The sequence below is a fragment of the Dromiciops gliroides genome, chromosome 1 (assembly GCF_019393635.1).
Source record: "Dromiciops gliroides isolate mDroGli1 chromosome 1, mDroGli1.pri, whole genome shotgun sequence".
Lineage (NCBI taxonomy): Eukaryota > Metazoa > Chordata > Mammalia > Microbiotheria > Microbiotheriidae > Dromiciops > Dromiciops gliroides.
The window spans coordinates 237,503,226-237,517,182 of record NC_057861.1 but is presented as its reverse complement, the minus strand read 5'-3'; the positions used below and the strand labels follow the sequence as shown (position 1 = coordinate 237,517,182).

Below are 13,957 nucleotides of genomic sequence, written 5' to 3'. Positions count from 1 at the left end.
GCTTTAAGCACTTGAAATTCACCTGCTTCTATCAAGAGAAACAAGATAACCTCTGTGGCCTGACACAGTTTATTTGGGCCAGCAGGGTCTTTAGAATGCCTGTCATTACCCTATCGCCTCACAGAGTTTGCAGTCACTATCAGGTCAAGTGGTGACGTCTGAGCTGCCAAGAAACCGCTGAGTGTGCACTTCTCTCTGCACTCATCCAGCTAATGGGGAGATTCCTGCTCTATGAAGAGATTTCTGTTTGGGGCTGTCACACTTTGGGCTCGCCCTTACTAATTCACGACTGCATCCGTAAGGCTGCCTGGCCTCACTCTTTAGTCTTTAGGTAAAACACACACTTCAGTCTCGAAATGAGTTCTCTCTGATTCTAAATGCCGAGCCCTATAGTATTAGAATGATCCCCCTCAATTGACTGATTTCGACCATCTGAGGATAAACAATAAAACAACAAAAAAAATTCTGCCAAAGCTCCACTCTTTTCCCATTTTGCAGGCTGGGATAGATGGGTTAATTTTCTGGTAGGCTGCCTTCCCACCTGGCTCAGAATGATGCTGCAAAAGAATGGGCTTTCAGGCCCCCTTTTGGGTCACTGGGACAAAAGGTTGTGTCTGTGTCCATTCAACTCAAGTGGAGTTTTGACAAAGTAGCAACTTATTCCTCCAGTGGCTTAGGATTCTGTAAGTGGCAATGGTTGGTACAGAGGCCCCGATACAGAAACAGATCAGAAGAGCATTCAGATACAACTGGCAGCTCCTTCCAGATCCTTGTCTTCTACCAGCATTCCCTTCCCATCTCACCTCCTCGTTTTCATCACCATGTGCCAAAGAACAAGATGCACAAGGCTCTACATGCCTTTGACATGCTTCAGTGGTTACCTAGGTAATAAACAAAGGTACTGCCATGCCCAATATTTTACATTTTCACTGTAAATCCTAATGGGCTTCTAGGAATACATTTCTACCTGAACCTATACTTGCCCAACTGCTTCTACAGCAACATTTCTAGGTAAAGCCCTGAAGGGTTTTCCCACTAGCATGGGACCATTGGGAGTATACTTGCTAAGGACAACTTCTTAGAAAAAGCAAAAACAAATATGGGCAAATAGATGGGAGAGAGCTAAGAGTCTGAACGTGACATGTGAAAGCTTCATATGCAGAGACCTGTTGGGAGAATTTCAAAGTATTTTTGCAACAAGATTTAGATTTCCTCATACACATGCACAAAGGGTGAGGGGTGGGGGGGCAGGGAGGTTTTAGGAAGCCAACTTTTTGTCTGTTCCACTTCCAGCCCTGCCAAGTCTGAGAACGTGGGGAGGGTGCCTCTCACATTCTGGATGGGATTTCAGGAAGTTAGTGATCTCCCTCTTGTGATGGAAGATTTTGGTGTAAGCTTTTTTTTTTTTAAATGAGATCATCCAACCACTCCATCCATGTTGCATGAGCCCTCATGTTCTATGTATTTGGTGCTCCTGTTATATGCATGTTTTATGCACACACCCTCTCCCCCCCTCCTTGTTTTTCCACGTGCACACAGAGTTTCAGCACTTGGGCCAAACAAAACACAAAAAGCAAGGATCCCACGGGGAATAGGGAGGAGACCCAGGACTCCAGCCCAGAGAGTCCGCATGGGCTCCGTGCTCTTGGTGCAGGAGACAAGAGGATGTCAAAGTGTGCAAGGATCCCACAGGGAATGGAGAGAAGACCCGGGACTCCATCCCTGAGAGTCAGCATAGGCACGGTGCTCTAGGTGCAGGAGAGAGGAGGATGTTAAAATGTGCAAGAGGACCCAGGACTTCAGCCCCCGGGGTAAGCAGGGGTGGAGGAGGATGTAAAGTGTGTGACGCCCCCCCTCCCCGGGTACTCACCGGGACCTCTGCAGCTGCTCGAAGGCGCCCACCTGCCCCGACTGCTCAAGACAGCAATAGTTCTGCGAGGTGGGTCTGGAGAAGGAGATGGGCAGGATTCCCTGAGTGAAGGAGTTGAGACGGCTCCGGCTGCCGCTCCCACCCCCCGGTGTCCCGGAGCCCAAGAAAGTGGCTGCCGGCACCTGCACCGGGGCAAAGGCATCGTCTTCCTCCAACTCCTCCTCCCCTCCCTCCCCGGGGCCGTCACGCTGCTGCTGCAGCTGAAGCTGCTGGAGTGGAGGGGGAGGTGGCTGCCGGCTGGCCTGAGACTGTTCCCCCGATGCCCGGTCTACACTCAGGGGGCTCATCGGAACCCGGGCACCCCCGCAGTAGGGCGCTGCTGCGGTGGGATAGCAGCCCAGCTGCTGCTGCTGCAGCAGCGCACAGGCAGTCCCTCCAGCTGCCACCGCCGCTGCCGCTGCCGCCGCGGGCGGGTAAAAGCTGCCCTTGTCGGCCGCCGAGAGCAGGCTGAGCCGAGCCCGGACTCCGCCGCCGCCTCCGCCGCCTCCCGCGGCGCCTCCTGTCCCGGACTTGACCGCCCCGCTCTCCTCGCCGCTGCCCCAGTCCTCGCTCTGCAGCGGGGGCCGTCCGTCCAGAGAGATATTGGTGAGGAAGGAGAGGGCAGCCTGCCGGCGCCGCGGGTCCATGCGCTGCTTCCTGGGGGGCTCGGGCTGCGGCTGCTGCTGCTGCTGCTGCCCCGCGCCCGTGCCTGTGCCGCCGCTGCCACGGGGGCTGGCGTCGGCGGGAGCGCCTCCGCCGCCGCTGCTGGTGCTCTTGCTGCTGCTGCTGCTACTGCTGCTGCTGGTGGGGGTGGCGGTGGTGGCCGCTGCAGCTGCCGCCGCCGCCATTGTCTCCGTTTTCAGCGATGCCCCGATATAACGAGGAGGCGCGGAAGGGCTAAGCTGGGGAAGGAAGACCGGGGCCGGCGGCAGCAGCGGCGGCGGCGGCGGCGGCAGCAGCAGCAGCAGCGTGCGCGGCCGCAGCTACCGCGCTCCGGCCCCCCGCGTGGCATGGCATGCGAGCCTCCCTCTGCCCCGCTCTGGCCCTGGGTGCACGGAGGGGCGGGTGGGGGGCCCTCCTCCGAGGGACTTGCGGGTGCGCTTTTTCTCGCTCCCTCAACCCTCCTTCCCTCCTCGTCCTTTTGCTCTCGCTCTCTCTCCTCTCGCCTCGCTCCCTCTTCTCTCTTTGGCCGATGTTATTAGTATTTATAGGTGCACTCGCCCTGCGCTAACGCTACGAAGCGCTCTTTGCAATAACACAGTATCACGTGTGGGAAATGAAACCTGGGAAGAAAACAAAGCTGCAGCCAGCGACCGGCTTGGGGGCGGGGGGGAGGAAGAGGAGGAGGAGAGAGAGAGAGAGAGAGAGAGAGAGAGAGAGAGAGAGAGAGAGAGAGAGCGCGGGGGGGGGGGGACTTGTCTGCGAAGGGGGCGGGAAGTTTGGACAGCCTCCTCTCTCCTCCCTCTGACTCCTGTCTCTCTGTCTCTGCCTCTCTCTGTCTCTTTCTGCCTCTCTCTGTCTGTCTGTCTCTCTGTGTGTGTCTCTGCCTCTCACTCTCTGTCTCTCGCAGTCTCTGTCTCTCTCTCCCTCCCTCCCTCTCATTCCCTCTTCCTCTCTCTCCCTCTCTCTCCCTCCTTCCCTCTCTCCCTCACTCTCCCTTCTCCCTCTCTCACTCTCCTCCAGGTGAGAAATTCACAGCATTAGATCGAAGCACAAAATAATCCAGGTGGGTTTGTCTAAGCGTATATCTTAATTAGAGTTCTGTGGAGCATTAGAAAGTGTACACATAAGTAAAAATCGCTTTCAGTGGTATGAGAGTTTTGGGTTAAGAGAATGGCTAAGTGATAGAATTAACTGTCAAAGATTCATTTATGCTCTACTTGGATACAATCCTCCAAAGGGGGGGGGGGGGGCGGAGAGACAGTTAAATTCCAGGACTTTGACAGATAATGGTGGAAAGAGCACTAGATTTGAAGTCAAGATTTCAAATCCTGCCCTTGCTGTTGTATCTTGTGTGGCCTTGGAAAAGCCATTTCCTTAAATCCTGAGACTTCCTCTTCTATATAATGAAAGGGTTGGTTTCTAAAGTCTCTTCCAGCTCTAAAAATTGTGAGCCTACAGGTGGCAGCTAAGCATCCCTGACCCCCCCCCTTAGGCAATTGAATGAGTCACCCCCACCCCTTTTTTATCGTGTGATCAGTTATCCCAGTTTATGAAAGATTGAATAAAAGACTCATCTGGGCCTTGGTGGATGGAGCTTTTAGGTAAGTGCATATCTTAGGAATGCATAATAAGTCAAAACAAAGGCTGAGTTCATTTACAAATTCCCACTGAATGAAAAAAATTAGCATTTTTCATATCTCTGGAGCTCAGGACCTGGACCGAATAAAGCTTGGGCCTCTTTACAGCCTGCTAATGTTCTTTTCTCCCTTCTTTAAGGATTGCCATAAAATATCCTCTGATACCTTTCTGGAAACTGTCACCTCACTCAAGTTAAGTAACTGTCATTATGGAAATATATGCTAGAGCTGGGGCTTAAATATGTGTCCCAAACACCAAATCCATATTCCCTTACCACTATACCATGCAGTCTTTCCCCCCCCAAAGCTAACTTTTATGTAGTTGCTTTTCTCAAAGAATTCTGAGATAGGATTATCATCTCCAATTTATATAAGAAGAAACCAATTCAAAGGTGAAGTGAGTGACAATGCTGGTGTCAGAGACAAGAGCAGTAAGACTACTTTTTGTCACTGAAATGAGATCCATTCACTCAGTCCCTTTTTGTGTGCTTCCTGATTGTAAGGTCCTTTGCTAGTCACAAACACCAGTGGAGAAGTACAAGTGGGATAGAATTCATCCAGTTCATGCCCTCTTTGGAGTTTTCTTAAGAAATCTTGAGTGCTCTGTCTAAAGGCAGCAAATTCCACCTGATGCATTAGTTTGATTGCAGGGGACATCGTTCAGAAGCTGAAGATGTATAGTTACACTTTTGATAGGATATGGATGACTTACAAAAAGGCTGGCAAGCTGCTGAGTTTTTCTGGTTTACTCGGTTGAACTTTGTGACATTCAAGAAACCTCACTATACTTTTCCTAGAAACAAAGTGGTTTGAGATCAGGGATTAAATTTAATGAAAGGCTTAAATTGAGCCCTGCAGCTAATCGGTCACTTTACATTGAAATTCCACTCCATTTCAAGTTCAGGAAAGTAAACTGAGTAATGGAGAAGGAATATACCATCAGCCCTGAAACCAGCAGCCAACAAGGAGTGTGGCTTCAAGTTACATTTGCCCAAGACAAACAGTACATTCCACGTGGCGCACCCAGGGTCACGGGTTGTAGACAAATAAAAGACAATGCTTCTTAAAAAGAAATTTTTTTTTGCCAATTTTGTGTGTGTGCTAAAAAGAAAACAAAAATTAAACAATAAGGAAAGTGAAGTCTCTTTTCCCCTTGCCTAAGCAGACTGACCCCATGCACAGGTGACCATGATCTGTGCAGTTTGGTCAGGAATTCAATTACTCTGCTTAAGTAACTACCTTGACATCTTTGAGGTGCTTATTACAGTTAACTTAATTTACATGACCACTGGCCATCAAATGCAAGGTCACAGAATTATTAAGTAAATGAGTTTAACTCTTTTGCTTATTAGCCTCAAGCTTGCCAGTTTCCATTTTAATTTAAACATCTGTCTCATTTATTCACACTGGTAGATACATAAGCAGCCCCAAAGGATGTTTCTGGGGGTTGTTGTTGTTTGTCCTTTTTCAAAGAGGACCATGATATCAGGGTGATGTCATGACTTGCAATGAATTGGATTTAAGTCATCAGCCTCACTCTTTCCTCCAGAGCTATCTGGATCTATTGGCAAGATACATATTGGGAAGACTGGCGATGGCCCTGGATGTTTTAAGGCAATCCAGGTTAAATGACTTGCCCAGGGTCACACAGCTAGTAAGTATCTGAGGTGAGATTTGAACTCTAGTCCTCCCAACTTCAGGCCAGTGCTCTACCCACTGTGCCACCAACAGGATAAAGGGAGAAAAGAAAAGGCTCTTTTGCTTTAAAAAATGGTTGGGGATTAGGGTTAAATACACAACTAGATTTGTCCTAAATTAAATTCTTCATTTGTATCTCAGCTTAATTTATTTAAAATTTTATTTATTTAAAAACTGAGTTTGCTTCCATATAGATTCATTCAATAAATAATTAATTATCTCTTATATGCCATACCACTGTGCTGTGCTGTAGGGACATTTTTTAAATGTATAAGAGGGTAGACCCTGGAATGTTAGACACTACCTGATTAGGCATTCATTTCTTGCTATAGACATAGTTCAAATATGAGGAGTTCAAAAAAGAGAGACTTTCAGTAGTAGCTAGAAGAGTAGGAAAAGGGAGTAGGGAGGCTTAGGGGGTTTGTGTTCAGAATGATATTTAGGATTTGAATATGTTTAGATCAGGGGCTTTTAACCTTTTTGGGGGTTGTGGACGTCTTTGGCAGTCTGGTGAAGTCTATGGACCTCTTCTCAGAGTAATGTTCAGCAGGGTAGAAAATACAGAGGACTATAAGGGAAATTAATTATATTATTACAGTTATCAAAATATTTTAGAAAACAGGTTTACAGACTCTGGGTTAAAAAGTTCTTGTTCAAAGGAAGGGAAAAGACATTATAGGAAGGCTGGATCACATTTTCCTGGTGGGTCATTAGCAAAGAGCTGCATGCAAAACAGTGTGTGTTCTATCATTTCAGTCATGTCCAATTCTTGGTGACCCCATTTGGGGTTTTCTTGGCAAAGATACTGGAGTGGTTTGCCATTTCCTTCTCCAGTACACAGGACAGCTAGGTGGCGAAGTGGATAAAGCACAGGCCCTGGATTCAGGAGGACCTGAGTTCAAGTCCAGCCTCAGACACTTGACACTTATTAGCTCTGTGACCCTGGGCAAGTCACTTAACCCTCATTGCCCCTTAAAAAAAAGAACAAAAAGCCCCAAACAAACAAGATATAGACAGGCTGTATTGGAGGTAATCACCTTAAAAAAAAGCATTAGAATTGGGGGCAGCTAGGTGGCTCGGTGGATAAAGCACTGGCCCTGGATTCAGGAGGACCTGTGTTCAAATTTGGCTTCAGACACTTAATACTTACCAGCTGTGTGACCCTGGGCAAGTCACTTAACCCTCATTGCCCCTGGGGGAAAAAGCATTAGAATTGAGGAAGCTTGGGAAAGGCTTCTTTAAAGGCACAAAGAACATGACTGCCCAGATTAGCAGATAATTTTAATTTGGGTTACATTAAATAGATCCTTTGGCTACTGTTGGTAGACCAGAAGCATTCATACCAATTCAGAGAAATAGGGAGTGGAAAGGTTAGCCTAAATCAACCGAGTCATGGAATGGCCGAGCTGGACAGCATCTGGTCCATCCCCTCATTGTATAGGCAGTCACAAGACTGATAAGTAAGAAAAAAACAAGACTTGGAGTCTACCCCTCCTAATTTCCACACTGTCTGCTTTCTACTTTGTTCATACAGTGCTTCCCATCACTCACCTCATCTAAGTAGGCCTAGTTCCTTCAGGTTTCCAAGTTCCATAGAAAAAAGGAAGCGAGTGGTGGCACATTTGGGTGACTAAGCAGTATTTTGGTTGGGTATCACAAAATGATGGAGGAGGTTAGCTGTCCAATCCTAGAATGCCTCCAGCTAAATAAAGAGATATCAGACTGAGTTATCCCTTCCACATCAAGGCCGTTAAGGGCAAGGCACACCCCCTAAATCAGGAAAATCCACGTAAAATTGTTTGACCATCCCTTAATACCAGAGAAGTCTATATTATTATGGTATTAAAAGACAAAATATGTTGATATTATAAAATACTATAGATATATTTTATGTATTTCTGAACTTCTAAACCTTTTCTTTGTTGCCTGCTGTTTCTGTAAAATTCCCCCCAAATTCCCATTTTGTTTCTTATTCCAGCCCTGAGATATATTGAAACCTCATTAGATGAAGTCTTGATGTGGAAGAGATAACTACTAGTTTTTTTGGGGGGGAGGGCATGGAATTCCTGCCTCTGCCTGTGCTTTCACTCTCTGGAAAGTAGACTACCAGAGAAAACCATACAAGTGAGCAATGAATGACTCCTTGCCTGTCTTCTAGATCATGTTTCCTCTTGGGCACCAGGTATGAGAAAGTAGGTGGAGTGTTACACTGTAACCATTATTTGTTTAAATCCTAAAAAACCAAGATGCTTCTGAGGAGCTCAGGATGACCAAGCTTCCTCATTAACTGCTGATGACATTAAATACCCAGGGAAGAACTGTGAAGTCAGGTGTATACTGTTAAGGGCTACCATTCTAGCTAAACTGTCTAAAATATCTAATGAGTGGTCGCCAATAAATTATAAGCTTTAGCAAGAGTTAGACTTTTTAAGCATTTATTAAGGAGAATAAGAATTTGGTAAAGAGAGAGAAAAAGGCCTAGATTCCTATTTATTAAAGGGAGAGCACATTTCTAGCTCCGCTCTCCACCAGAGTCCAAAGGAAAGAGAGCCCGAAACAGAGCGCTAGTCTCTTCCTTCTTCCTCCCACTACCCCGCATCACTTCCTGACGCCAAAGAAAAGACTCCTGGTCTTGCCCTCAAAGACCTTCACTTCATGGGCAGAACTCTTCTACAGTAAGTCTCCAGCAGGTGGCGTCATTCCAATCGTTACAATACTTAACCTATTTCAATGCCATCCATGAGATGTCAGCAGTTCTGTAAAATGTTTCCATGTTGTTGTTGTTACTGAGTTATTTCAGTCGTGTCTGACTCTTCATAACCCCATTTGGGGTTTTCTTGACAAAGATATTGGAGTGGTTTGTTGTTTCCTTCCCCAGCTCATTTTACAGATGAGGAAATTAAGGCAAACAGGGTTAAATGACTTGCCCAGGGTCATACAGCATAGTCAGTGTCTGAGGTTGGATTTGAATTCAGGTCTGCCCAATTCCAGGACCTATGCTCTATGCACTGCGGCACATAGCTGTGCTTCCCCAAATACCCCTGGAGTCCAGCTGTAGAATTTTTAAGCAAACTGAAATTTCAAAGAAAAACAAAATGACTTTATTTGTCACGGTATATTTAGCTTAGATTTTAATGACCTCCAGAAATACAATGTTTGCTTTTAGAGAAATGTTCAAAATACATGTATTTTCGTGAAAAAAAGAATTTTGAAAGGGAGTTCTGTTAAGTATCACAGGACCATAGCTTTAGACCTAGAAGGGTCTTTAGTAGAGGTCATCTAGTCACCCCCACCCACTTTATTTTATTTTTTACAAATGAGGAAACTGAGACCCAGAGAAATGAAATTATTTGGTGGGAAGTCAGAGCCCAAGTTCTCTCCTACTCTAGCACTCTTGATATCATACCATATTTCCCCCTTTCCAAGTGACTTTCTCTAAATAATATTACATATCTATTTAATTGTTTAGGAACAATTTCTGATAACTGAATAAAAGTGCAGCATGAACTGACCAAAAGCTGGGGAGAAGGTGTAGTGATGATCAGGAGACTAGGCTTGGAGTCCTGACTAGGCCACTTATTAGCTGTTTGAACTGGAATAGGTACTTTGTGTTTCCTAATTTGTGAAATGAAGAGGTTGGATTGAACTCTGGGGGCTTTCCAGCTAGGATTTCAAGTGGGTGTATATGCTCTTCTGCCCTGGGGCGCCCTCTGGTGGGGGTGCTAACATGTGATGAACCAGCCTGAAGGTAGCAGGGCTCACTTAATCTCTTTGCCAGCAGCCCTGGCTGGGGAGAATCTATAAGGGCAACCATCACAACATGTTCACATAAAAACAGATTTTTATGGAGCACATTTGTACCGTTAAGAGCCAAGAGAAGCCAAAGGAAACCTTATGAAAAGTAGACTAAACCCCTCATGCATTTTAAAATCGTGTTTCCTGATCTTTTGAGTCATGTCAAATAATAAAACTCTCAAAAAAAATTTAAAAGCACATCTTGCAGCTGAGTCAAAGTTAAAAAAAAAAACACAACCTCAACAACCTTGTATTAAATGTGTGTGGCAGATGAGATTCTGCATTTGGGACTGGGGAAGTCTAGCTGGTGATGGCCACAGTTGCGCGCGCGCGCACACACACACACACACACACACACACACATCTTTTCATAGAATACCTCCCTTCTGGGTGGACTATAACTTCTGAGCCTTAAGGTTCACTGGTTTTAATGACCCCTCTCCCCCCAGAGAACAATGGGGGAGGTTTACGGGCAGTTTTATATGGTAATACAAGCAAAAGACTTCATAAAGGTTGAATGTTTGCCTTCTGTCTATGGTTTTAACAAACTAGCCATTAGATGATACCATTTTTGGGGGGTCACATCAACTCATTGAAACTGCCTACAGAAGTGTTGAGAACTGTATGGAGTAGGGGCAGTCACACCCATAGGAGCCCAGAACCTTGATTTGCACATCAGCAATCAAGTCTTCTCATAAACCTTAGAAATGAATAAAGTATGAAAAAATTTAGTCTGATCTTAACACTGCTTAATAATAATAGCTAGTGGGGCAGCTAGGTGGCACAGTGGATAGAGCGCCCGCCCTGGAGTCAGGAGTACCTGAGTTCAAATCCAGCCTCAAACACTTAACACTTACTAGCTGTGTGACCCTGGGCAAGTCACTTAACCCCAATTGCCTCACTTAAAAAAAAAATAATAATAGCTAGTATCTATAGAGATTGCTTTAAGATATTACACCTAATAAGTTTTCTTTCATTTTAATTTCTCCATACAATCTCATTTGAACCCTCATAACAATTCTGGGAGGTAGGTGCTATTATTATCCCCATTTTATAGATGAGGAAACTGAAACTGACAGGTAAAGTGACTTGCCTAGGGTCATACAGCTAGTAACTGTCTTTGGCTAAATCTGAACTTAGGTGTTTTTTGGTTTTTTTGTTTTGAGGGGTTTTTTTGGTGAGGCAGTTGGGGTTAAGTGACTTGCCCAGGGTCACACGGCTAGTACATCTCAAGTGTCTGAGGTTGGATTTGAAGTCAGATCCTCCTGAATCCAGGGCCGGTGCTCTATCCACTGCACCACCTAGCTGCCCCTTGAACTTAGGTGTTTCTAACTCCAGACCCAGCATTATCCATTGTACCACCTAACTGTCCCCTTCTACTTGTTTTATCACACCCAATTGTTTTTTGCCTCAAAAATGCCTTGATATGCCTCATCTAACTTCCCCATGTTGCTCTGGGGAGTAGAAGAACCATGTTTTCTGCATTAGCCATAAGGAAAAATTAAAATAATAATGATTGCTAAAGGTTATATAGCACTTTGAAGCTTACAAAATACTACATATATTATTTCATTTTTGATCTTGCAACAACCCCAACAGGTAAGAGATATTATTACCCTCATTTTACAGATTAGAAAACTGGCTGAGAGAAGATGTCACTTGCTTTGGGTCATATGCTGGTTTGAGTGCTCCATCCCTTTGAAAAGCTTAGAAATGCTCTCCCCACTTTGAGGGCAGTCTGCGAGTCAGCATCTGATTAAAACCGTAGCCCAAGATGATTGGGTTTTACCAGCCAGCCAGAGGGCTACTGTGAAGTACACATGAAGGGAACATTCATGGAGAGGCAGAGAACAGAAATCCAGAGCACCAAGGCCCATGTGTAGGGTACACATCAGTAACCTGTGCAAGCCAGTGACACCTCTTTGTGAAGGACAGCTTCCACCCTGCAGAGTTGACAGTGTGCACTGGGTAATATCATCCCACTGGCCTCTGCTGGGCATTGCGTCTCTTCTCTCCATCACCTTGTGCTCTCATTGGCTGGGCTTCACCTCTTCAGGGCTGTCTTCTAAGAACACAGAACATTATCTATCTACATATGACAGTTATCCATCTACAAGACCTGCTACATTGTCTACCTATCCACTGAGGTAGGATAACTAGAAGACCTCTCCCCATCAAGGGCAAGTGAAAACTTTTAAAAGTCCTTCCCTGCCCCAACACCAGTTATTTCACCTTTCTAGAAGTTCAAAAGATTTCTAAACTTCTTCAGATGTACACTTTGTTTCCTCTTCAACCCAGATAAGAGTAAGGTTCCAACATTACTAGTCCTCCTTTTGGTGTATAGTCACAAGACTTAGCCAGATGTGACTGCATCCATGAAGGGAGCTTTTAGAAAAAGACAAAATATTTCAAGCTATGCTTAAGTCTGTCCCCTTTATTGCACTGATTTTGGGGTACACCGACCCAGATAACTACCTGAATTTGGGTTAGAAAATTATTTTACCCAAAGGGCTATAGAACTGTGCATACCCTTTGATCCAGCAATACCACTGCTAGGTTTATATCCCAAAGACATCCCCAAAAAGAGAAAAAGACCTATTTGTACAAAAATATTTAAAGCAGCTCTTTTTGTGGTGGCTAAGAATCGGAAATCAAAGGAATGCCCTTCAATTGGGGAAGGCTAAACAAGCCGTGGTATATGATGGTGATGGGATATTATTGTGCTATAAGTAATGACAAGCAGGATGACTTCAGAAAGGCCCAGAAAGGGGCATTTAGGTGGCAAAGCGGATAAAGCACCAGCCCTGGATTCAGGAGGACCTGAGTTCAAATGTGGCCTCAGACACTTAACACTTACTAGCTGTGTGACTCTGGGCAAGTCCAAAAAATAAAAGGTCTGGAAAGACATGTATGAACTGAACTGATATATAGTGAAGTGAGCAAAACCAAGAGAACATTGTACACAGAGACAGCAATATTATTTGATGAAGAATTGTGAATGGCTTAACTATTCTCAGCAATACAATGATCCAAGACAATCCCAAAGGACTAACGGTAAACCATACTAGCCATCTCCAAAGAAAGAACTGATACTGATGTAACAGACTGAAGCATGCTATATTTCACTTTCTTTTTTTCTTTTAATCAAGTTTTCTTGTACAAAATGAAAAATACAGTAACGTTTTACATAATCATAAAAGAAGGAAATTATTTTAATCACTCTTACATCCTTGGCTCACAAAACTCATTCCATGTACTGTTTCCACAAAACCTTTACAGAGATTAGTCATATATTGTCTACTGTGTGCCAGATACCATGTTAAACACTAGGGATATAAATAAGAAAAAAGAAAGGTGATCCTTGCCCTCAAAGAGCTTACACTCTAATGGGGGCAGACAACACACAAAAGGAAGGGGTGAAAAGGGAGGGGTGGAAGCGGGTGCACAGTCAAGGTGTCTGAGGCAGCATCATGGTGGAGAAGGTCAGAGATTTTTCAGACTAGTGCAGCCTGGTGAGAAATGAGGGGATGTTATGAGCTGAGTGCCTTCTGAAAATGGATATTTCAGAGCTCATGGTTCTACCCTTCAATCAGGCTGATGGGATCTTGCAGAATTATGGTAATAAAGTGAACCTCATTCCCAAGATCATCTTCCATTGGTATGCAAATGATTTAGGTAGTGGTGGTGATGGTGGTGGTAACAGCTACATATTCCTGCCCTTATTACACCTATATCCAACAACAAAAGAACTGGTCCTTTTTGTATCATTCTGACTAGCATATGCCTTGTTGTCTCCTCATTATTCAGTAATCTGTAATTTCCTGGGTTTGGGTACTGCCTTCATCAATACAGATCACAATCAGTCTGAGCCTCAATAGGTGGTTTTTGTGTATGTGTGAATTGCTGTTGTAGCAGAAAAAGCCTTTTACTTGGTGGCCGGCCTTATAATGATGAACCTCTTCAAAATATATCTGGTATTAAAAAAAATTATATATATATGGTATCCTACCATACAGGAAAGTAGGAAGGGAAGAGGATAAGAGAAAGGGGATGGGACTGATAGAAGGGAGGACAGATGGAGGGGGGTAAAAGTCAGAAGCAAAACACTTCAGAATGGACAGGGTGAAAGGAAAGTAGGATAAATAGGGGAAATAAGATGGAAGAAAATACATAGTAATCATTACTGTGAAAAAAATTTACAGAAAGTTTCCCTGTTAAAGATCTCATTTCTCAAATTATTGAAAACAGAGTCAAA

General features: G+C 44.7%; 1 protein-coding gene across 2 annotated transcripts in view; it reads right to left on the bottom strand.

Moving 5' to 3' along the window:
* Positions 1-3,176, bottom strand: part of CABLES1 (Cdk5 and Abl enzyme substrate 1) — a 153,638-nt gene extending 150,462 nt beyond the window's left edge. For both annotated transcript variants that reach the window (XM_043975127.1, XM_043975128.1), the window contains exon 1: positions 1,871-3,176. In XM_043975127.1, the coding sequence (XP_043831062.1) occupies positions 1,871-2,757 (887 nt within the window). In that variant the 5' untranslated portion in view covers positions 2,758-3,176. The remainder of the gene's footprint in view (positions 1-1,870) is intronic.
* Between the last annotated feature and the right edge of the window lie 10,781 nt (positions 3,177-13,957).